The 26,239-nt window shown below is 32.9% G+C and overlaps 1 protein-coding gene across 2 annotated transcripts in view; it reads right to left on the reverse strand.

The window, feature by feature from the left end:
* Positions 1-26,239, reverse strand: part of NKAIN2 (sodium/potassium transporting ATPase interacting 2) — a 967,023-nt gene that overhangs the window by 508,535 nt on the left and 432,249 nt on the right. For both annotated transcript variants that reach the window (XR_001157261.2, XM_012777552.2), the window contains exon 2: positions 8,884-9,021. Coding sequence is in view for 1 of the 2 variants with exons in the window: in XM_012777552.2 (XP_012633006.1) it covers positions 8,884-9,021 (138 nt within the window). In the remaining variant the exon portion in view is untranslated. The remainder of the gene's footprint in view (positions 1-8,883; positions 9,022-26,239) is intronic.

A 26,239-nucleotide genomic window follows, 5' to 3' on the forward strand; every position in this document is an offset into this window, starting at 1 on the left:
TATTGCAGCATAATTCACAATTGCAAATATTTGGACTAAACCTAAGTGTCCTTCAACTCATGATTGGATAAAGAAAATGCTATATATATATGGAGAGAGAGAGAGAGAGAGAGAGAGAGAGAGAGAGAGAAAGGGAGAGGAAGACAGAGAGAATACTTCTCAGTTACAAAAAGGAAGCTGCAAGGTGGAAGAAATTGGAGACCATTATCCTAAGTGAGGTATCTCAATAATGGAAAACCAAACACCATATGTTATCACTAATAAGTGGGAGCTAATAGATGGTACAAAGTGACACAAAGGAGATGAGAAACTGAGAAGGTAAGAGGTTGGAAGTGTAGGTAGGAGACAAAAATGTAGCTACTGGGTACAATGAACACTGTTTTGTTTGTTGATGGGCACACTAAAAGCCCTGACTTAATCATTATACAAGATATCCTTATAACAAAATCCATTTGTACAACCTTACTTAATATTTTGAAATGAAAAACAGAAAAAATATGATTTGGGGAGGGTATTTATTAGATGCTGACTAAAGTTGAAAAATCAAGAATCAGCAACACATACACAGGCGCACACACACACACACTTACTTTGGAGGTAACCTCAGAAAAACTAGAAAGAGATTAGGAACACCTAGAGAAGTGTAAGGGAAGGGAATTTTATTTTATTATAAGCCCAATTTTACTTTTTGATTTTAAAAAATACATATATGAATTAATTTGATTTTTTTATTTTAGAAAAGAAACTAATACACATATCCATACCACAACATATCTTTTCTTCCAAATTCATTTTCAGAAATTATTAGATGATTTAAAAAGTGCATATAGACTGTCCAAATGTAATTATTTATAGGTATCACATTCTATAAATCTTTAGTCACAGCCTAACACCAGAATGAGAGCACAAACTATCTTCTTGTAGAATAAATGGCCCACGTTTCCCCAAGGGTACACATTCTTTTGAGAATAAATTGCATTCACAATGTTGCATTATTACATTTATTTTAGGACTACAGGCTAAATCCATTAAACTTGTAATGATGTGTGTTTTTTTTTCTTTTTTTGCCCCTCCAGGCTTATGGGAAAAGACTTATTTTCACAACTACTCTAAGTCATTATAAGTATTGTTAATTTACTACTATCTCAAGTCTCTTCATCTCTAATCTACATTGATTTTCTGTCTTGAACACAAAAAAGTGTGCATTTGTAATGCTTTAGCTCCAATAAGTTTTCTTTTGGATATTTTTTCTCCTAGAAAAATTGAATAAACCTGGCAAAACAACTACTTGAACATAGATTAATTAATTTCTAGAAGTGACTTGAAGGAGTGCAAATATTTTTAGGAAAGTAATATTATTAGTTTTAGAAGAGCATATGACCAGGAAAACAAATATAAGAAATGTTCACTGTTTCTGGCTGTTGGTGATATTCTCCATGGAGACCTGAGCTCTAAAAACAATTAAAAATCAAATCATGGCTGGTCATCAGCAAATAGTAAAATCTAGAAATTTGGAGAAGGTTTCCCCCTAACACACAAAATGAGTATATGTCTCCTTGCTTTTACAGACTCACTAAGATGTCTATATATTAATATTTTCCAAATTGCTGTGTCAGAATAATTTTACAAAATGGTTCTTGGCTTTGTCTTTTGGTTCTCTTGTTACCACATGGCCCCCAATTCTTGCCCAGGATGGCATAGGGATCTTTTTCTTAGGCATGCTGGCTTTAGAGAAAGCAAAGTTAAGGAAGTCAATACAGGTGACACCTTGTCAGAAACTGACCTTGGCTGATGGGGAGAAGGATGTTTGTCAACTTACAAATCAATAGTCATCAACAACCACATGTATCACACTAAAAGAAATGAGTAAAAAACAGTGGCCTCAATTGGTGAGCAGAAGTTCAGTGCTTAGTAATAATCAGAAATTACCATTAAATACTTTAAAACATGGACTAAAAGGAGTATTTAATTCTTTTCTTCATTAGTTTGGAAGAATGCATAGTGATATTATGACAGTTTTATAGTTTATTATTCTAAGAACAGAAGGAAGAAGACTCATGAATATCGGCTTCTCTTTCTAACCATCACAGCCCTACTTCATCAAATCAGCTTTAACTACATTATTTTAATCTCTCGCTTTTGCAATTTAAAAAAATAGAAATTCAATCCCAATATTTCCTATTCATTTGATTTTAGCATTAGTTATTATAGTCTAAACTGATGTCATGTAAAAATGAAATTCTTCATTTTTAAATATATCTTCAAATATATCTAATGAAATTTTTCATTAAATATAATAATATGTATATATATGTGTATATTTTGGTATTTCCTAGGTCTTTTGTGTTTCCTATATATTTTGAGTATTTTTTCAATTATATAGAAAAATATATTATTTTACCATTTATTTGAAACTCTTTACAAATAGCAAAATATAAGCAGTTACTTTGTCTTTAATATATAATTATAATATATATTCAATATAAATTATATATTCATGTGTATATATGTATTTGTAGGTATTACCATCATGAAAATGCTGAATACCATTGGAAAAAGGAAAAATACTATTCTAATTCACTTTTACTAGAGATTAAGAAAACCTGTGATATCGGTCTCTTACAAGAATAAAATATACATCAACAAAGATTTTCTATTCTTAATTCTTGAGACATGAAATTATTTTCCCATTAAATATAGAGCTAAAATCATAATCCATGATGTAGGAGTGGCAGCCTCGATTTAAAATCTAAATCTTTGAAATTGCAAATGTCATGATGAATTTTAAACTTGTCCATAACTTAACAAAACCTTTTTTCATTTACCAGATAGATTGTGGCTCTTTGAACTGTGCTCCTAAGAGACAGTTAAGTATGGTAGTTATAAGCATGGTTTGGCAGTCAGGAGCCCATGGGCCAACATCATACCTTGTAGGGGACTGACATATATTTTCCTAGTTTAAGAATTAAAGTTAGTGAGTAATGTACGTGTTCTGCCCAGAGCATTTGAAAGTAATCTGTTCTGGACAGGCTCCTTGAGATAAACAAAGGTGTTGCCTAGAGGCATAACAAAGGACCTGAGCTGCTGAGTAGCAAGAACGGCCCCACCCCACAGCATTGGGGATCTGAAGGCCACACAATAAACAAATTGTTCCTGTGATTGCTGCATACACCCCATAAGATGGCTGGTTAGTCAATGACAGGTAAGACCCCTCAAGGGAGGGGCAACCTAAGCCAGGGAAAGTCACTGGGGTTCAGCCGAAGATCTTAGAGGGTCACCCTAAGAGAAGCTGGGGATGAGAAATGCCCCCTGTGGCTCACCTTGCCCATCCTTGCTAATCTCAGTCCTTTATCTATGCCTAGCGCCTAGAGCAACCACCTGGAAACCTTGAGCCAGGGGATATCTGCTTCCCTAAGGCTATGTATTCTGGAATTTATGGCCATTGCTGCAATGCCTGGGCAGTTACGTACAAGGAACTAACTTTAATTTTTTAGAGTATAAAAATAAAACTGACCTGGTGTATTACTACTCGAGTCAACCGCTTGTACATGTGTCTGTGTTTTTCTTTGTGTTCTGCGCGTTTGTGTTTTATGTTCTGTGTTCATCCTCTGTCCTGTAAATGAGCCACGACAATACCTCTTACAATTTCCTACTCTTATCACGTTGGACAAAAGTTTTGTCAAGTTAATGTGAGGTCCGTAGGATTTTTCAAGAAAGATATCTAGGAGTAATGGTCATGGAATTGGTAAGCAAAAAGAAATGTGATTCTTATAAATATTACTGTAATTTTATTATACTGCCCTTTTCTCTGCATTTATGAATTTTGAATAATGGAATTTTTGCTATTTTGAATTTATTTCTAGTTTAGGGACTGAGTTTTTCAAGAAGGAAAGAAGAAAGGAAGGAGGGATGGAAAGGAAGAAGGAAGAATTTTTTTGAGTGTTACACAGCAACATTTTCTTTGGCAATATCACCACAAAAATCACTGTGCATTTAGCAGATAGGAATCTACACATTCCTTAGATTATTTTAGACAACCTAGAGCAGGGCAACCCATTAATTTTTTTTGTCATTAACTAATAAACACTGGCTATCCCAAATCACAATTTGCTTGCGAATGTCTTTAGCCCAAATGAATATGCATTATATAATACAATTCCATTTATGACTTGAAGTAATGATTTCATAGGAACCATTGTATATATTTCTTTATAAATTATTCCACGAGAGCTAATCTGGCCTTTTCTTTGGGACCTAAGTTTTCAAGAATTATACAATATAAATTCTTTGTATGGATTCTGCCTTTAGATTTCCTTTGCTTGGAATTGAAATCATTTATTTATTTTCCTCAGCATATTATATTCCATAAAGTACCAGAGGCCCTCAAAGTTTACTAATGAGTTCTTATTCCAATTAACTGTTTTACATTTTTAAATGTTTCTTCTTTGCTGCTATAAAAAAGATTAGTGAAGGAAACAAAAGTCATTATCAATACTCTTTTATTTGCTTCTACTGTGCATAGTGTTTGAGACAATTTCAGTATGCTTTTTGGTGGGGATGTGGATCAATTAAATGGAATAAAATGTCTCATCAGTAATTTGAAACTCTTCAAAAATAGCAAATTTTTGAAGCAAATCCTTAGATTAAATTTCAGGGAATATGTCTTCTATTTTAGTAAAATTAGACCTGAGGATAATGAAGCCTCATCTCTTCCAAAATGCTATTTAAATTTTATAATATTAAGTGTAATGAAAAATATCACAAAGTGAAAGGGACTTAATTTTAATAAGAGAAAACTCATAAATATCAAAATTAAACTTTATGTTATTTAAAGGGTGAATGTCTTCATTCAATGATCCATATGTATAAATTGTTCAGATAAACACTAAGACTCCAGAAGAAAAAAATGAGCAAAGAACATCAAAAGGCAACTTTCAAAATGGAAATCAAAATGACAAATGAATATATAAAAAAATCTGACTCACTAAACTAATATAATTCAAACAAATGACATTTTTCCCATAAAATTAACAAGTATGAAAACAGATAATACACAGAGTTAGAAAGAATGCAGTAAAATAGACTTTGAGGTACACTGGTAGGAGGATAGTTCAGTAAAATACTTTTGAGTAGGTAATTGTCAATTATTTACAAGGAGTCTTAAAATTGTTCATATGATTTGATTATACCTAGATATTTATCTTAAGGAATGACTCCCAGATAAAGATGAGAGTAAATTTTATGGAGATGATTATAGGGAATTATTTATAATAGGAAAAACACAGAGATAGCATAATATACAACATTAAGATAAAGAGTTAAATGATGGAAGTCATATTAATATTAAAATTGTTTAGTATAAAGTTAAATAAAAAATAGGATGCATTTGAATATACAGCATAATCAGACATGTTTCATTTGTATGTACATGAAGAAAATATGCAAAAAAATGCAAAAATATTAAAACTTTTCAGTCATGAAATTATGAAAGTACTTATTTTTATATTGAATTATCTTATAATATAAAAATATAAATAGCAAATATCAAAATCATAAAAATATACATTTTTAGAGGAGAGGAATATAATTTTCATTGTTAACATTTAAGTTTCCAGGGTGTAGGGAGCCTATGGAAACTTCTTGACTGAAGTAATCCATTATTGTTAGTTGTAGCTTGGTCCAAATCAGTCATTTTTCTTCTAACCCCAAGTTCTTCATTGACCAGAATTTCTATTATCTATGATTGCATTTAAGTTTCTTTTAACTATGAATCCTTTTGCCATCTTTAGGCAAACTGAAATTCTTAATTCCATTTTTATGGTAAGTTCCCTATTTTCCTGATTCTATTTTTGGACTTCAACCATCATGACAGCATTAGATTCCATAGTACAATTATTAAGAAATAGAGTTAACCCTTGAAGAACATTGGTTTGAACAACATGAGTTCACTTATTGTGAATTTTCTTCTGCTTCTGCCACTCCTGAGACAGCAAGACCAACCTAATCTCTTTTTCCTCCTTTCAGCTTACTCAACATGAAGACAACAGGGATGAAGACCTTTATGATGATCCACTTCCACTGAATGAATAGTAAATATATTTTCTTTTCCTTAGGATTTCCTTAACAACATTTTCTTTTCTATAGCTTACTTTATTCTAAGAATACATTATATAATCTATATGTCACATATAAAATATATGTTAATCGACTATGTATGTTATTGATAAGGCTTCTGGTCAACAGTAGGCTGTTAGTAGTTACATTTTTGGGAAGTCAAAAATTTATGTGTGGATTTTTGATTGCACAGGGGTTGGCTCCCCTAACCTTTGCATTGTTCAAGGGTCAACTGTAGTCTGTTGCACAGAAATTACACAGAATGATATCTAGAACAAAGATCGATACCAGAAGGTGAATGATACTATAACACAAACCTAAAACACACAGTACTAGTTTTAAGATAAGGTGGCCAGTGAGGCCAGCAAGGGGACTAAGTGGAGAGAGGAAGAGCAGTGAGGAAATTGTTTTTGAGGCCTAGAGAAAAGAAGACTCATGGTAATTACTCTCCAAACAATTATCTTGGCTATTGCCTGCAATAACTGGGAAGTTAGACAATATATCTGTGAACTTTGGAGTCTGGCTAAAGGGCTTTCCAAGCAAACATTTGACAGTGCTATTTGTCATCTTTCAGCCACAGACAGCATGGTATCTTAAGAGAGAGATGAGCTAAAGGAAGATTTTCAAGCAGAATTTAGAGAATACATTTCCAACAGAGGACTTGCTGAGTTGGAAAACAAAAGTTTCTCAGTTACTTCATCTCCAGCTGGCAAAAGATTCTCAAAGTAAGATAGTGTCTCAAGGAATAAAACCAAATTCAGAGTGCTGCCTGCAGGTCAAGATCAAATCAAGAGTGTAGCTCTGAGATACATTGTTAAGACCTCAGAAAGAGTTCAAATTGTGTCTAATAGTCTCAGCTAGACAAACATTATAAGGATCTTAAAGGTATTGTCCTGGCACCCTAACTCTTATCCCATGCCAGAAAAAGTGCTGCATATAAAAATATTTGTGGGTATATATTTTATTCAAAGGGATGAGATTATAATTTGATACATAGAAATCTCACAAAATATTTTTAAGCATTGCAGTCTCTTGGAATAAAAGGAACAGTAATATTTCAACCAATATCTGGAACACTTTGCTTTATTTTAAATTTCTTTTCAGCCTATTGTTATGCTACACAGTTTAATATTATATTCAAATAATAACAAGAAGAAAGATATTATACCTAATATTTATTGAGTGCTTTTTAAACACCAAGCATTGTGCTAAGGATATTTCACAAGAATATCCAATTACTCCTCAAAACCAACCTCTATTTTTAAATGGTTAAAACATTTTGATTCACATCTAGATTTTTATCCCAAGAACTTCATCAGAAATGGAGATATGTATGTGATGATACTGAAAGCAGCATGATTTATAAGAGGACAATAAAGAAGGAACATCAGTGTCTAATGAGAGAGGAAAGGTAAATTAAGAATTTTTCATATAATGGCTAGTAATTAAGCATTATGAGTTAATATAATTATTACTTTAATTTTAAAGGTAAGAAAACTAAAGATCAGTGAGGCAGAGTTGTACAAAGTCACATAGAATTTGGCAGATCCAAGATTTCAGTCTTGGTATATGACTTCAGAGGCCCCACTGTCAAACATTACAATATCCTTCCCACACTGGATCAAATTACAATTCATAGAAGAAAATACTATAATAGCTTTTGGACTGGAAAACTTCATCCTGCAATAGAACACATCCCACTTTTTACAAGATTTGGATGGGGACCTAGACTCACAGGTGACACGCACTGGGGTCTGGGCATACACCTGGAGGCAAAGACTATGGGCTTCTCACTCCTCCTTAGCCAGATAGTGGATCCTTGGGTTCCAATTGCCACCACATTGCCTGTCTTGGTTCCAGTGAGCTTTATCTGGGTTCCAGATGACAGAGAGAACAGATCACAGGAGGGCACATTTTATGAGAAGGAGGCTTTCATAAAACCTAAGGAGGCCTGCTGGTTTGTGCTGTACAAGGCAGAGCTTTCACTGCACTATCTTATAGATGAGCTTTTACCACAAACTTGCTTTATAATTTTAAATAAATGCCTATAGACTTTTCCTTTGTCAAAAAATAGAAGAAATAGAAAAAATGATGAAACTATAAAAAATATACATTAATGAAGAGCAATAGCTGAGATCTGAAGCATGTACAAAAGTAAAAAAAATCCCCTAAGTTATGGTTCCCATAGCAACTGCAACACAGTTGGATTTCACTTTTATGTTAAGTAAGTTTAACTTGAGTGGGAATGCAAAATACTTCCTCTGAGCCAAAAAGAGAAGTATGGAGAACACAGAGACGATGGTCCAGAATATTCTAGCTTTCAAGTATGTGAAATATTAGCCCCCATGTGTATTAATATTTTCATATCAATAGTATATGTTGACTTGTATTAACTTTAAATTATTATTATTCAATTTATAAAACATAATTATTTAAAAAGATAAAAAAATTCCCATGAAAATCTGTTATATCAGAGACTGTATCATTTAGAAATATAGGAGCACAGTTCTGCTTATAAGAGAATATTTGCTGAAAGTATAGTTTATGAAAATACAATCTGACTACATTCATTATCAAGGGCTTGAAAACTTGAAATTTTTAACTACTGTCAATGTAATCTAAAACTGTGAAAATAAACACATAGCACTTAAGAGAGGGTATACATATCCTTAAGACTGGGCATACACATAATTTTTCAAGACATTTTTAGTTGGTACAACTTTCTCTGTTTCAATAAGATTTTTTTTAAAAGGCAGGAAGGGTACTTACTCCTGTTATGTAACGAGGTCTATATTGAATAGTTCCAAATAAACCAAGAATGACGATAATAATATGTACAAAATTTGCCAGGATAGGTGCCCACTGATATCCAAGGAAATCAAATATTTGTCTCTCCAGCACACAAACCTAGAATAGCAAACAGGATGGATAGATCAGCACATGTCAGAAACAGCATAGTAGTGAGTGAAAAAAAGGATCACATTGAAGTTATAATTAGCAATTATAACTGTGTTATCATATCTGGCATTTGTCTTTAACAGTGAGAATGACATTTTCAGGTGTATTTCAAAGGAAGACCATGGAAGCTGTGCATCCACAGATGGCTACAACCTTTCAGGGATGATTTTGTGAAGGAAGCAAGCAGTATTCACAGGATGTCATCTGTGCAGTCACGGGATAAATTATATTGTCATGTACACTGTCAAAAGTCGAAGTTATCACCCAGCAAGTTAGGGAAGCCCATGAGAAAAGCTTGTTGTTAGGATGTGGTCTAATGGCATTATATAAATTGGGAATAGAACAAAGGAAGTTTGATTCGGAGGCAAAGAACTCTTTAGTAAGAGTTCTAACAAACATTTTTTAGCAAGACACCTGAATTCTGGACATAGATCTGCAACTAAGCAGCTGTAGTGGCCTACATAAGTCATTTCCCTTCTCTAGGTGTCTGATTTTTCATTTGTAAAATTCAGGACTTCGGCTAGGTGTGTAGGGTCTTTCTAGCTATAATAGTGTTGGATTACTGATCAAGTGTGACTTTTTCATATTTGATTCATACCCAGTTGCCTATAGTAATCAGGTAAAAGAAAAGCTCTGAAACAAAATTAGAAGAATAGAAAACAAATACAAAAATAAAGCGTCACTTATAAAGCAAGACATTTCAAACTATGCTACTTTCATCTGTGCTCACAACTTTATAATTAAGACATATGTAAAAATCTCAGTGGGGAGAAGAGAAAAAGAAAAAGCAACCAACCAAATGACAACAAACTGAGACTGGTGGTAGTCTAGAAGGGCCATTTGATATTGAAAAGTGAAATGTGGAGAGCTGGCAAGTCTCTCATCAGATCTAACAAAGCAAAACAGCCTGTTGGCTTCATTCTTCCTGCCTACCCTCAGATAGAATAATAATAAACTGTCTGTTCAGAGAAAAACATTTTGAAAGGACTTGATGTTCCACACCAAGATTCAATATCGTTTCCATCCAGGTATTCAAGGAAAATGATGATTTGAAAACCCCCTAAGTTTCTAACATCAGCATGCTTTGTTGATATTTCTTGTCAGAAGGAAATACTGACTCTCGAAACAGGCAGTGTGCTTTTAAATTAAATACCTATATCTCAATTTGCAGACTTCTTGAATGATCATTATTCCCACTGCAATTCTTTAGTTGAGCAGCATGTTTCCCCATCAGGCATTAAAAAAGAAAATAAATTCATGACAACTGTTTTGTATAGCACCTCTATTTTCTAAGACACACTAGATACCATGTAACTGCTGTAACAGTTACAATTCAACTTGGTCAAATCTTAATTTTTACCTATTTTGGTAGAGATTTAAAAAAAATAAATAAAATCTTGGTCTGCTCTACCCTGTGTATGCTAAATCCAAGATATTTACCTGTGTCCCAATAGGGGAATGCAATATTGTGATTGGTTAATACATACAGACTATCATAGAACTAGAACATAACCCAAGTCTTACAAATCTTGATCTGCCTTCTGATGAAATATTCCTTCGACTATTTCATAAAATCAACACTTCAAATAAACAAGACCCATTTGTGACATTGGGCAGTATTACATATGTCTTGTTGGAATCCATGAATGGTACTAAAAACTAAGCAGTTGTTATGAGGGCACCATTGCCAATCATCCATATAGAAGCTCATTTCAACACAGAACTTTCTTCTCCTTACTCTATGAATAAACAGTAAGTAGCAACATAAAACAACAGCAAGAAAAAAATCTAAACTCTATAAATTTTGAGTGTCACTACTGTGGAGACACAGCAGGGAAAAAGTATAGACGATTTAGTACATCAGTCAAACAGTGGGAAATATCTTAAAAAATGCACCAATTATGGAGGAAAATAGCAGTCCCATTGTTAATTATAAAAAAATATAGATGATAATATACTCACTAAGTCTGCAAGACTAAAGTGAAATTATATCAACATTTATCAGGCTTTTTTATGACAGAGCTAATAGATTCTTATTTACAAGATTATACAGACTGAATAAATTAATGTGTAATTTTTCATATCTAATATTTCTGTCTTTTCCACTTTCTGATTGGTCTTATTAGGCATCATAAGTAGTTTTATCATAGGTTCTGCAACTTGGAGCTAGGCCTGAAGAATGAAAGATTTTCTCAAATATTTAGTGAGTAGAAGTGGAGAAACAATTTGTAGGAGTAGTTGTGATCTTTCCTAATAATTCCTTCCAGTAGGGGGAGTATTAACTATAAAGGGACTGTTTGGTGGTGGTGGTGGTGGGGATGAGAAGTACAAATATATTTTAAAACACCTACTGTGTGCTGGGCATTTATACTGTTCTCTAGCCATGCTTTATTTCATTGATTCTGCACAAAACCCAGGGAGGTAAATATGATTATCCCATTTTGCAAATAAAGGAATCTGAGATGTAGTGTGCTAAGTGGTTATCTTGAGGTTGCAAAAGTGGTAAATGGTAGAACAAGAAGTCATGTCTTTGGGCATGGTCTCTAAGCTATGTCTCTACTTTGTCCATTTACTCTACCCTTAGTCCAAAAACAAAAAGCTTTCATAGGTTATGCTGTAGGAACTATACTGGTTACAGGATATATACTACTTTTTTACCTTATTTATTTATTTTGGAATAGTATAGAGAATCTCTTTGATCACACTTGTCAGTCCATGACATTATATCATCATTGATTTGTTTATTCTACTTTTTGCCTCCTTCAATCCATGTTCCCAGTGTTACTCTGGTTTTGCCCACAGGACCTTCTTTAATGTATTTACCTTATGCCCTTCTAATTGTCTGACATGTAAAAATATGTATATAGCCTTAAAAAACATATTTCTGATGTTTATATGGTGTGTTATTTTCATATAAGACTTATGGTATAAGTCTCGTTTATGCTTATCTATTTTATTATTTATACATTTTGGTTCCTTGTGTTTGACTTCTACAGAGTAGACCATTATAAATGCATAACTTGGTTGTTGTCAATTCTTTGCTGCCACAAAGAATTCTGTTCCCATTAATTACTATTTTTATGAATTTTTAATTTATAACATAAATAGCAGCTAATCGTTATCAATTACTATTTCTGCATCTACTGAGATGATTATATTCTTTCTTTTAAATCATGAATGTGATTGATTATATTAATATCCTTTGTTTATCCTTCTGTACCTGTTAAAATCCCTACTTGGGATGGTATATTATTTTTAGCACATTCTTAGTTTGGGTTAAATTTTATTTAAAATAATTAAATGAAACAAAATTTTATTTGGGATTTTTGTATCTATAAACTAACCTCTAATTCAATATGGTCTTTCTTAATCTTACACTGTTACATATGTTGCACTGGCCTCAACTGATAACTAAGGCACAAACTTTATTTAAACACTGTAACAAACTTTCAGGAAACCATCAAGTCCCATACTCTGTCCCCAAAGGCAACCTGTATAAATTTGGGGAACTTAGCTGTTCAGTAAAATATCATAAGTAGATGCCAGCATATGAGCATGTATCTGTCATATATGTGTAAAATCTTTTCAAGTCATTTTTATTTACATAAATGGGATTGTAATGTAGATATGTCTTTTCATCTTACATTTCTCATTTAATGATGTGTCATGCGGTTTATCTACATTAGCACACCCTGCCTTAATAGATCTACCTCATTATATCCTTTTAAAAGCATTCCATTTTAACAGACTGTTAATTTGTTTACAATTTTTGGCTGTAACACCCATGAGAACATTAAATGATCATGTATTTCTATGTTAATATAACCATAGGCTAAATTTTTCAAAATGGAAATGCTGGGCTAATTCTGGTTACAAAATCCTAAATGTTATAATGGGTATTATTGGTTCTTCTTTAATATATATGTATGAACTGGAAAACATAAAAATTTCCCTTTTCTTTACACTATAATAAAAATGAATTTTAATAGTCATTGATTAATATAGAATATGCTTTATCTGAAAAAGTCTTAAAACCTTTCTGATAAGTGCTATCAAGGAAAAAATGTTAGTTTCAATGATAATTAATGTTCATCAGAAGCATTGGCGAAATATCTTCCAGATAAATACATTTATTGACTTTTTAGATCGGAAGATATTCACTCCATGCTCCTGAATGTACATGTGAAAAACTGGGCCCAGTTAAGTTAATAATTTGTTAAGCTAAATTTGACCTCCTGAGAGTATTCAGTCTGATAGAAGTTTGCTTCAAATGTTTTCACGGCGAATAGGAAACCTTCATATTGTCTAGGTGTCTGTTGCCATTCAACTTTAACAACAAAGAAATTACTGGTACCTGAGCATATTAATTTTTAAAAAGCTAGAATGCTATGTTTTCACAACTAGTAGGACTTGGGGTTTGTCACCTTTCAACATTGTCTTGGTAATAACTCAAATTTCTTGATCATTTTTTCTTTCAAATATTACTACAATCTTCTTGTGTCATTAAAACATAACTCATGAGTAAAATGAATAAAAAAATAAAACTTATATAGAGCCTTTGGGAGGAAAAAATAGGCTTTTGATTCTGTCATGATGAAACACATGTTCCTTGATTTGTTTTAAAAAATTGTGTTATTAGAGGCTGAAAACAACCAAATTAAATTTCTAGTGTTAAATTATATCAATTGAAATTAAACTTATCTATGGACACCCCTGTTATCTCTGTGCCTTCTACCCTTTCGGTGTCTCCAGACCCTTTAGGATTCTGAGATTTCAGATTTTCTCAACTCTAAAGTCTCTGAGGAAAGATACAAGAATAGACTTAGATTCTGATGGTAGGCAGTGGAATGCTTCCATCCAAAGTATATTTGCATTGACAAAGTGGACTTTAGGGAAATGACAAAAACTTGTCAAAACTTAATAAAATTTTAATAGTCAATAGAGAATGATATTTATTTTAGTTGTTTTCAGGGGAAGATGACTTATCTAACAAGTAAAGTTAGCCTTGTTACAGTACACACACACACACTATTAGGGAAACCAAGATGAAAGTTGAAAGGAACATAATGGTTCTCGGGATGGGACCAAAGTTTTTATTTCATCTGTAGGAATCACAAAAGTTAAGATAAACTTCCAGCCTAACTTACAGAACGTCCACCTGTTGCTCAGAATTTTGTCAATAGAAATTGCTGCTAACCTCTTTTCATACATTTACAGGCAAGTATGGCCAATTTCTTGTTCCTAGTTGTATCTCCTATTTGTTTTCTGCTCCCAAAGATCTTAAAACAACATTAAATGAGATATGGAAACAGTTCCTGTATTATCTCCCTGACCAAGATAGGGCTTGGCTCCTTCAGCAGGACGCCCCTGCACTGAGATTTTGCCTTGGGTTCGGGTTCCCCTGTGCGCGAGTCTCCAGTACAGTATTTCTCATTCCTTGTTGTCTGCTCACTTTGGTGAAGCTGCTAATTCTGCTTTGACCCTGATGTCCGTGTTTATTCTGTCCTTTGCTGGATCTTGTCACACTAAATCTCATCCTCATTTCCTTTACTTAACCTGCCCTGTAGTTTCCTTCAGTGAACTGTAGTCTTGAATACTCTGGACTTGTCTGCTGTCAAAAAGGATGCCTGTGTAGCTTTCTCATATTTTTAAGTCAATTCCCAAGAAAGCTGTAAAGACTTTAGAGGTGTTCTCGGTCTTTATAATATTGCTGAGGTGCCGAGGTCTTTACAATTGCCTAAAATGTAACAATATCACAAAGCAAAACTCTGTATAAATATGATTGATAATGTTCCCCTCTTAAGATCCTCTGTGGTGTTCACAGTGGACAAGATAAATGACAACTCATATGCCAGTTTTTAAACATTATATACAGGAGATATACTATTGAATAGACACAAATTTCTTTCATCTCACCAAGAAATCTTATTCACATATAAAATAAAGAGGATAAACTTGAAGTAGGCTCTTTTACAATTATACATATAAGAGATAGACAAAAATAGTGGACAGAGCACAAAGCTTTACTTACAGAGTTTTAGTTACACTTGAGTAACTCAAATGTATGTGTATGTGTATGTACACACTTGTTTGTATGTGGTATGTGTGTTTATTCACTGAGAGCAAAATAAAATTGTAAGGTGTTTTATAAAAATAGGTCGCAAATAACAACTTATTTTAATCCAATTGAAACAAGAATATTCTGCCGTCTTCCACATAGTTGCTTTTCTTTAGAAAACAAAACAAGGAATAAAACCACCACCAATACTGCCATTGCCACCATGACAAAAACACCACCCAAAAGAGATGGGGCCCTAATTGCTCTGATTGTCATAGAAATCAATATATTATCATGGTTCAGGCCTCAGGTTTTAGAATTAGAAAATCATGTTTGAATTCTAACTCACTTGTGACCACAGGAGGTCCCCTGATCTCTATGAATCTCAGTTTCTTCATCTATAAAATGGGAATATTGTAATTTATAAGTCCTGATGTTTACATGAAAATTAGAGTAATAATATACATAGAATACTTTTTAAAATGCTTGAGTTGTATCTTAACTGGGTGCTATTATTCATATTTCAACAGCACATATGGATTTGGACCCTGGTATTTTTAGTACAGTGTCATTCTACATTTGTACTCTTGCCAGAATATTTCAGTTAGAGATGTTCGAATATTTCTTATTCTATTGGTCACAAATGCAAATAACATGACATACATTCCTGGAAAATTTAAATTATTTGATGGAGGTATTTCTTGATGAATGTATTCCTGCCTGATTTAACATCTTGTGTAGCACCATGGTAAATGAACAGGCTTCAAATATTATTATATCTCTTATTCCCACCTTCTCTCTCCACCTCTTTTAAATGTGATAAGATCAACATCTACTTTAAGAATTCTGTCTCCATATAGTTGAGAACAATAAAGCTTTCCAAGAAAATATTGGGAAAGATTTGACATAGTTCAAGGAAACAAAATATTAATAAAAACAAGTATTTATGTTTCTTACAGAGGTGTATTTTCTTATGAATTATATTATGAAAGCATTATATGCGATATTTCTTAATATAACATATTGAAACACTAAGTCACACATTTTTCTGAGGTTGACTCATTAGGGTTATTTAAACACCCACAAAGATGTCAAATGATTAATTTTAAGACTTTTCCCACTATTTTGTGTAATAATCCCATTTATATATAATTCTAAATATTTCACCTAATACTTAAGTTGTGATAACAAAATCATTTATTATTTTTCAGAACTGTTCATTCTGCATAGTAATTTATAACCATTTCATAGTTAACATTAATACTATCAAAAGGCAAGTTGATGACTAATATATTATACTAGCTTAGAAAAAGGAGAGTCTTCTGAAAAGTACCACTGTAAGTTAACACTAGAGCACCAATAAAAATAGTTTGATTGTTGTTGAATTGAACTTTCCAAGTCTCATGATTCCCTGGCCCTTGATGTGTGTGCTTACATGCCAAATTTTATAAATATGTGTCTATGTAATCACTAAATATTTGATTTTCAGAAGTAGGGTTTTTAAAAATGTTTAGATTTTTAGCTTAATATAGCTATTATAACACAAATCTCTGATCTCTTATAGAACAGTTAAAGAGTGTGTCTGTATTTTGTTATAATATAACAATTATTAAAATATATTGAGCACTTATATCCCAGATACTATAGGAATTTTAATATGTTTTTAAATCAATACTTACTTTTAAATCATGTATCCTACAATTATTGTTTACCATTATCTTTATTGTACAGATGAGGAAATTGATGTTCAGAGAGGATAAGTAAAATGTCCAAGGTCATGACTGCAGAGCTGGAATCAAACCTTCCCCATTCTAACTTTGTTGGCCATGAAAGGTTCTTTGTTCTTATGACAAGATAAAAGATCAAAAAGATACAGTAAAGACTATTTCCATATATGCAACTCTGTGGTTTACAAATTCGTGTAATCACTATGATAATCCTGTAAAATAATCATAATTATTACTATTACTCTATTATTACAAATTATGCACTTCACAGTACAGACTAGTCCACAGTCAGTACAGAACATCTTAGATAAAAGCATGAGCTGAAAGTTTCTACTATCAATGGGGCTAATAGAATAATAGTAATGCCAAGTCACAATAAAATGGCATTTATCTGGAGTTGTACTGTAAAATGGTTTCATACTTTGGTAGCCTAACTCTCATTTATTAGGTTTAAAATTTTCCCATACTTAATGTGAAATAAGCTAAAAAGATTACAGTGCAGATCTTCTTGGTAGATGGATCACTGTTTTGATTTCTCCACAGAGTCTATAATTTTACTCAGCAGAAATCTAACTTCCCAGAAGAACCAGAACACATCAAAATGACAGCTGTTCTAGGTAGTTTTCATGACTCACTCAAAGCACATGGCAGGTATGAATTAGAATCTATAATGTATCCGCTTGGCCTTGAATTTCCACTATCTTCTTCACAAAAGAGTCTTAACTTGATACAAGGTCCAGCTAATACACAACTGGGTTAAATATTCATAACATAAAAGAAAATATCTACTTTTCAGAAGACAGTGGCCATTGACTTTTGAATCATGCATTCTATAAACATTATAGAGTATTACAAGCACTGAGCACTGCAAAACACTGTTGTAGGCACTCATGAGATGTGGGAATGAAAATGGATGATGAAATGATTATATATTGTCTTGTCAGCTGGTAGAAATAGTTTCATACCAGGAGACATGATCTAATAATACTTAGAATGGGTCTTAGGGCAGAAATTTTCAAAACTCTCAAGAGGGCCCAGGTGCAGCTATTCAAAAGATACTGTGGTATGGATCTATATATCTGTTTGTGATCCATCTTCAAATCTCTTATTGTTCATGTAGCAAGTATACACAGACATCATTATGTGGCTACCATTGCCAAAAGTAGATGAGGGATAGATGGACTATATTTTAATAAGGAACTTTAGGAATTGGGTAGAATAAGTTGCTAAGTTCATTATCACCATCATCTATTTGTTCAATACTGATTTTGTATTCATTGAGAGCTCAGTAAAAGCCAAATAAAAATAGCTTGCAATGTTCTTATTTTCATGTATCATATGGTATTGCTTTCTCATAGCAAATGGTTTTCTCTAGAGAAAACTCTATTGCTATTTTTTAACAGCACAATCATATTAAACATATTAAAGCTGCCATCTGGAGAATTTGAAATTTGTCAACTAGGTAAAAATGCAGAATTTTTTTTTTTGAAAAGCTGATAAAGAGTCCAAAAATATATCTTATGTATCATTATCAGAGAAGCAATGTATAAACAGCTTCAGCTTTGGTCTTAGTAACTTCTTGTGTGTCTTTGTATGCATTTTTATTTTATGAATTCAAAACAAGGTAAAATACCACTCCAATACTCCTGCCTTTCCCCCATTAGCTACCCTCCCCCAAGTTGAGGCACTGAATTAACAATGTCATTATCATCATCAGGTGTTCTCTTTTAAGCAGACATTGGCTATTTAATAGGATTGGAGGTGGAAGTATGCAAGCTGTTACTGTTAGGAGCAGAAGGGGATGCCATAGTGACCTGCATGCTGGTGTCTTCCCTGTCTCATTCCCTCCTTCCCTCCCCCCCTCCTTCCCTCCTTCCCTTCTTCCCCCATCTGCTCTTCCCCTCCTCAAGCAAAGGCACCAGCAGAGGTTTCAGGGCACTGTTTCTTTCACTAGCAAGGAAGCTAAATGGAAGATGTCAATCAAACCTCTCAAACTCTAGGTGACGTCTCTTTCATAAAATTCAATTTCATATGGATGGGAGATGAAATGACAGCCTCGCTTACTCTGACTGCTAACGGCCAATCAAGAGTTGAAATGAAAGCAGAAATGTTATCAAGATCACTACCATGTACTGGCAGTCACTGTGGCAGTGGGTTATATCAGAAATTGCAACTAGAAATACGAGAGAATGCCAAAAGATGGCTGCAAGAACATTTTAGAATTTGACTTGAGGTATGCTATTTCTAGCATGGTAAATATAATGTCTACTATGCCCTTTAAAGTAACCGTACTTTTTAATTCAACACAGATATGGAGATGCTGTTCTAAAAAGAGGCAGTCCTAATATTTGTGTTCCTGTTGGCAGAGGTGTCTGTGCTGTCCATGGGTGAATGTAATAAGACATGATGTTTTCAATCAGCTTTAGGAGTCCCACCATAGATTCTATTAATGCAGCATAGATAACTGGTACAGGCACAAAATGATAAGTTCTGTCAAGGCATGAAATATATTTCATACCTCAAACTTGAACATTCAAAGCATTACAAATGCTGTAAAATATTATACATGGTTTCTCTGTCCATGTGCACACATATCATACACTACTATTACTATTAATAGCATTATTCTAAGCATTTTACAGATATGTCCCTATTTATTGAGATAGGCAATAGTATAGTCAATAATAGGCAATATTACTTCTATTTTGAAGATGAAGAAACTGAGGCAGAGAGACATTAACTTGACCTAGGTTATATGGTTGTTAATTGGTAAAGATGATTTGTCCAAATCTTAAACTACTATGATATCACTTCCTGGGTGACATTAAAAATCTATATGCATATGTAATACTGATTTGTACATATATACACAGACACATATATTCAACATTTTGTAATAAATACAAATGTACATATATGTATTTATATATTTTCACATTTCATTGTACTTTGCTTTCATGTTTTTTTATTAATAAGTTGATAAAAACAGCACAAAATAGCAGCTAATAAAATTTTTTAAGTAATAGAACTTTTTCTACTTTATGTAGGTCTCAGCATGACACTACATTACTGCAAGGCTGTCAGTCTTCTATTTCCCAAAGACATGCTGTCTCATTTCATTGGTGATGGGGAAAAAATTAGACAATGCCTCTGAAGCAACCCCTACTACTATTAGGAGAAAAATTTAAGATGTTAAATTTTCTAAGTGGTCCAATTTACTTATCAACTGCCTAAAGCATAGAACTACTTAGAAATATAAATATTCCCCTGATGTCTTGAGTTCAATACCATGTGGTAGAAGTTCTGTGTAAAATTTTCTCATAGATAGTGAGCTTTCCGGAATACTTCCACATACTTCTGTTCTGGTTAGTTGAATATCATGCCTACCCAGAATAGGTTGTACATGTGTCTGCTTTCATTGCTGGAATTGTATGTTTATAAAGTGTTTGTAATAAACATAAATTTAAGGCTACTTATGTTAGTTTTACTTGTTATTTCTATTACATGATTTAATTATTACACATACAATGGATTTATGAGTGAAAAATATAGTTTAAAAAAATAAAAACTAAGTTTAAATGTATTAGAAAGAATACATTTTATTCTTTCTAATACATTTTCTTTCTTTCTTTTGTGTATTCTTTCTAATACATTTTATTCTTTCTAATACATTTTCTTTCTTTCTTTTGTGTATTCTTTCTAATACACAGATTAAGAATAAAATTATTCTACAATAAAATTATTTTATTTACTTGTATTTATTATTTTATTTTATTTATTTATATTATTTATTTTATTCTAAAATAAAATTATTTTTAAATAAAATTATTCTATAGGAAAAACAATGATAAAAGTCTAAAATGATTATTTTCCAAAAGAATTTTTACAAGTTTTTAAGTTCTTATTCTAATGTAAAAAAGTCAAAACTGAAAGATTCATAGATAATAAATAAGGATTTTTTCATGCAAAAGAATGTAAAACTCCAACCAGTGATCCCACACACAAATGAGTCCTTAACACATTGGCTGCCACACTAGAAAAAAACAACAACAAAAACCCCCACAACTTATCCTTGAGGCCAAGGTGCTTTATTATAAAAATAGAATAAAAACTTCAAAAACAAAATGATCCTTTCTAACTTAATGAAAAATTTATTATTTTTTATCATTTTCTGTGCGTGAGTTATATGCAACTTAAAACGTAGTTCTCGCAGATCCCAAGGTGAAGGGATGTGTGAGTTACATATGCTTCCTCAAGGCCCTGGGCTCAAAACTAGTATGGGTTAAATACAACTCACCTGGCACTAATGTGTTAATCCTATATCAAGAATCTTTTATAGTTTAAATTAAAATAAAATGTGTCAGATATGTATGTATCATTTTTATAATTTACTGCCTTAAAATATTTTGAATTAATTAACTTCTAGTCCCAATGTCTAAAGAGAGGGTTTTATTGCATTATTGTGGTAACCAACACATTTATTATAATTTTGTGTATAAAATAATAATATATCCACTGTATTACATAATAATATAGAGCATTCAAATGATTCTGTAAATTCTAATTCATGATGTTGCTTAGGAAAAATATTTTCTTACCAACAGCCCATACCTTGGAGCAAATAGAAGTCAGAAGAGTAGTAGCGGTCAGCATTCTTGGCATCTTTCATGAAAATGGCTTTAACTTTTTGAAAGTTATTGAGCATTTTTCTTATCATAGATAAATAATTAATAGGGATTCTTACATCCATTTGTCCTGTGCCTGACAATCTCAGCAGAAATTACTATTGGGTTCTAGAGCTATATTGCTTTTCAGAGTTCTGACAACAATTCTGACCTTTTCAAAATATATCATGAAGACCAGTTTGTTGGCAAAGATTTCCTGAGATTTAACATTTTCCGTTGCCAGAGTTGGAAGTTTCACAGAATGCTGCAATATCCTTGCTATCTTTATATAATTCCTTCATCATTAAGTTGGGGTTTCATAATTCTTCAAGTATGCTAATGACAAAAGAGAAAGATGTGCCCTAAAAAGGAGCATTAAGTAGGCTTTTCCCATGTATTTTTAAGACATGATCATTTAGTGTAAAAACTGTGTGTATATCTGTATATCTATGTATATACTGTATACAAAGATATATACATGTATACACATAAAGTATATATATATACAATGTATATACATTTAGTGTAAAAACTGTGTGTATATCTGTATATCTATGTCCACATGCTGCACATATCTATATCTGTATAGCCCTGACAAGTGAAGTCCATATTCTCTCCTCCATTTCATATTACCTCACTGCGCTAAACAGTGTGAAGGTAACTTAGGTCTGTATTAAAGTCTTTGATACCTTGAAGATATCTCTATCTCTGTTTCAAGCCAGTTACACGTCTTGGGGAGAGTTTGGTCTAGTAGTAAAACGTCACTGGCAAAAGTTCAATTACATTTGTCATGTATTTTAAACTTTTGAAAAACAGTCTAAAGCTATCCATCTAATTAAACAGAGTTAGGAGAAAATATCAGAGTGAGTTAAAATGTATACGTATGTGTGTGGGTATCTATGTACAAATCCATAAGGAACACTTTAAAAAGGAACACTTTTTAAAAACATAGGGAGCACTAGGGGCGCTATCCCAACCCTAACTTTAAGATGTCCTCTCAGGAAATGAATGCCATAGAAAAGTGTTAAAATCTATAGTGATTGGTTTAAATATTAAATTTTAAGGAAGCTGTGCAGCAGAATTATCAGGATTGTCATGGAATGACCTAGAATATAGCCACGTTTGCACTCTCATGGATTAGCAGATGAGGCATATTAAGTAAAAGTAACTGAGACGATGACTCTACCACGGAATCTTAGAAATATGGAATCCGAAGCAGTCCAAACAGGCAAGAAGAGTTGGTTACGTTTCAGGGAGAATAAGAACTGGCCAAAGGAGGATATGCACACACTTAATATATACACGTATACATATATAATAGAGAGAGAGAGAGAGAGACCCTTAAATAGATATGGGTCAAATAAATATGAGAAGCCAGTTATATCCCAGCCATATACATGAAGTTTGACTTAGATAGATCATACTTTAAAAATGTTAGAGAAAATTGATAAGGAGTTATTAATAAAAATCTTTAAAATATTTCATTATTTAAAGCATCATTATGAGTATTATAGGTCACAGGTTATGACTTGGATTCAAGAAAGATATTATGCCAGGCGCTGTGGCTCACGCCTGTAATCCTAGCTCTTGGGAGGCCGAGGCGGGCAGATTGCTCAAGGTCAGGAGTTCAAAACCAGCCTGAGCAAGAGCGAGACCCCGTCTCTACTATAAATAGAAAGAAATTAATTGGCCAACTGATATATATATATATATATATATATAAAATTAGCCGGGCATGGTGGCGCATGCCTGTAGTCCCAGCTACTCGGGAGGCTGAGGCAGAAGGATCCCTTGAACCCAGGAGTTTGAGGTTGCTGTGAGCTAGGCTGACGCCACGGCACTCACTCTAGCCTGGGCAACAAAGCGAGACTCTGTCTCAAAAAAAAAAAAAAAAAGAAAGATATTACATTAAATGCAAAATATATTTACTTAAGATGTGAACTAATGAGTAGATCAAAGAAAAGTTGTAACCAATAATGGTTATAGTAGTTGTAACCAAAAGTCCCAAATAATGGCATCTCCTACTTTGTTTTCTTAATCTCAAGGTTTTTCTGCTGTTTTCTATTTGCTTGTTTTTCAATTATCTTTGTGGGTTTATTTGGTTCACTGAGAACCACATTTCACTTTGAAGGTAATAATATCAGTCCCCAACTCCAGTCCTGTACTTCCAGCTGATCTATGCCAAGTCCATGGCTTTTGCAGGCATGACATTACCCAGGTGTTATACTCTCTTGCCACTTTCTCAGTCCCAGTTGTTCCAACCGGGCTGATTACCTTGCTGGGCAAAGTCACTCTAAACCCTCATATATAATTACAACCCTGTAAATGCATAGAGAATCGAGCAGCACCATGGTGGGAATTAGAAAGCAGCCTGGTCAGTAAAGCACAATCTACTAATTACTTGCACTGATGGTTTTTCTGTAAGAAAATAATCCTGGGTCTATTGATAACAGGCAAATAAAATTGCCTGACCTCCCTTCTGTTATCTCATTACAAAATAAGTTGCCAATTTTAGGCTATCCATTTCAATGTCGCCATTCAAGTTCTAACTTTGAATTTATTTTAAAATTGGTATATTTTACACCAATGATATGTGCCAGAAGTCTACATTGAACTAACTTGGTATAAATAGTACTGGAAATAAAGTAGAAAAAATAATATATTTATATTCTAATATTTCCAAGATTATGATAATTTTAAAATCATAATACATTCCAAAGTTTGCATTTTTGGAAATAATCATGAATCAAAAACATGAACCTAATAAATAAATATGACATAAAGTTTAATAACATAATGAAAGCACATATCTTTCTATTAATTTTAGCATATTTGAATAAAGTTACTAGAAAAGAATAAAACACTATAGGTCAGAATGAATTCTGGGGCTTTAAATGCATATATATATATTTCTATTTCTATATCTACATGTCTATATCCATGTCTGTATCTATATATTTATATAATGTTTATGCAGTTTATATGCCCCGAAATTTTGTAGGTAGATTTCTCTCCATATATAGTGACACTGATGCAGTGACTTCTATCAACAAATAGATTATGCAAATTATGATATATAAATTGTCTCATGATTTGTACTTAGACTCTAAACATATTAATTGTTAGAATGGTGATTTATTCGCCATTTTATATGGGAGGCACACAAAACTTCAAACGTTATTGTTATTAAGTATTAGCTGGAGAAGATATAGATTTTAAAAATAGCAACAAATTGAAAATCATACTTTGATGCTTATATATTTAAGAATTTATCACAAAAGTAGAAAATAACAAGGCCAGCTCACCTGGTGTTCAGCATCATTTTTCATTGGGGTTCCAATCTTTTTCTAAGGTTACTGAGTAATGTTAGCTTCCACTTCTCCAGTGTAAAGGATTTAGTGAAACAGGAAGTTTTATATCTACATCATGGAGCAATTTCATCAGAATTAAATGGCTGGTTGGAATAACTAACCATAGACTCTTTTCATATATTAGACTTACTTTTAACTAGAAAAGTAATTTATGATTGCCCTCACAAATCAAACCAAGATTTGGGACTGTATAAGGACAAAAGTTAATCATCTATAATCAATATTAAAAGTTTGATATACGTTTGCCAGCTATGGCATATTGCTGTCCATATGGCACAGATAATGTTTTGGAGTTTGACTTGAGGAGATTGCCCAGACTAGGTCCTGGCAGAGGCAAGAGTAGTGGGTGAATACAGACATGGTTGCTGAAGTGAGGCTCTGAATACTAGGAGTTATGGAATTTGGGGTCCAAAAGGAGAGTTTAAACAAGTTGCTATTAAATAGTAACTTGAAAGTGTAATTTTTAATGTATTTCTCCAACCTTGAAGACCTTCTTATTCTACCTCCCCCTGCTACACACATAAATTGATATTCTGGAAATTAAAAGAAACTTTTCCTCTGTGAAGCTGCGATGCTTTGAACCAATATGAGCTGGGAAAGTACAACACATAGAACCTATAACTTCAAAGGCCAGGAGAATATTAAGAGGTAGTTAGGTCCTATCTACAGGGTAATCTAATTCCTTCATCCTGTATAAGGAAGATGGATTTATATCAGCTCCTTCTTCACATTCCTGAAGTTTTATCTGATAGCTGTTTTAAAATTTCTATTTTTCCATAGCTTGCACATCAAAAATGTTAAACCTCATCCACAATGAATCACTCGATAAAGCATAGATGGTCCCCAAATTTGAATTTTAGTTTTGACTAAGTGCTATTATGTGCATCTGAGAAAGAGTATGACAAAGAGCTACATTTTTTTTAAAAGAACCATGAAGGACATACAATATTTGTTAAGCTGGCAGATGGCATTGTCACCTGTTATTATAAACAAATGAAAAAACACACAGACGTCGCAGGACAGATGATACGGTTTACAAACAAGTTCTAAAGTTGACTTTCTCTGGACTATTGGTATGACAGAAGACTAGGAATTAACTTAGTGATGATTTTTTTTAATTCTTGTCAAAGATATGCAACTTTGAAAAATACATTAACATGACCATATTGTGAAACCAGGAGTCTACTGAGTATCTCTTCAAGTGACAGGAGAAATATAGAGTCATACAGATGAGGAATGTCTCAGAGAGCAAGGCAAATGAACAAATTTTATCATTTATAGTGTATACTTTTCTGCTGAGTAGTGCCAAACCTTTTTTTCTCTCTATGCCATGTGCTTGCTTTAGTT

Source organism: Microcebus murinus, chromosome 5, assembly GCF_040939455.1.
Source record: "Microcebus murinus isolate Inina chromosome 5, M.murinus_Inina_mat1.0, whole genome shotgun sequence".
Lineage (NCBI taxonomy): Eukaryota > Metazoa > Chordata > Mammalia > Primates > Cheirogaleidae > Microcebus > Microcebus murinus.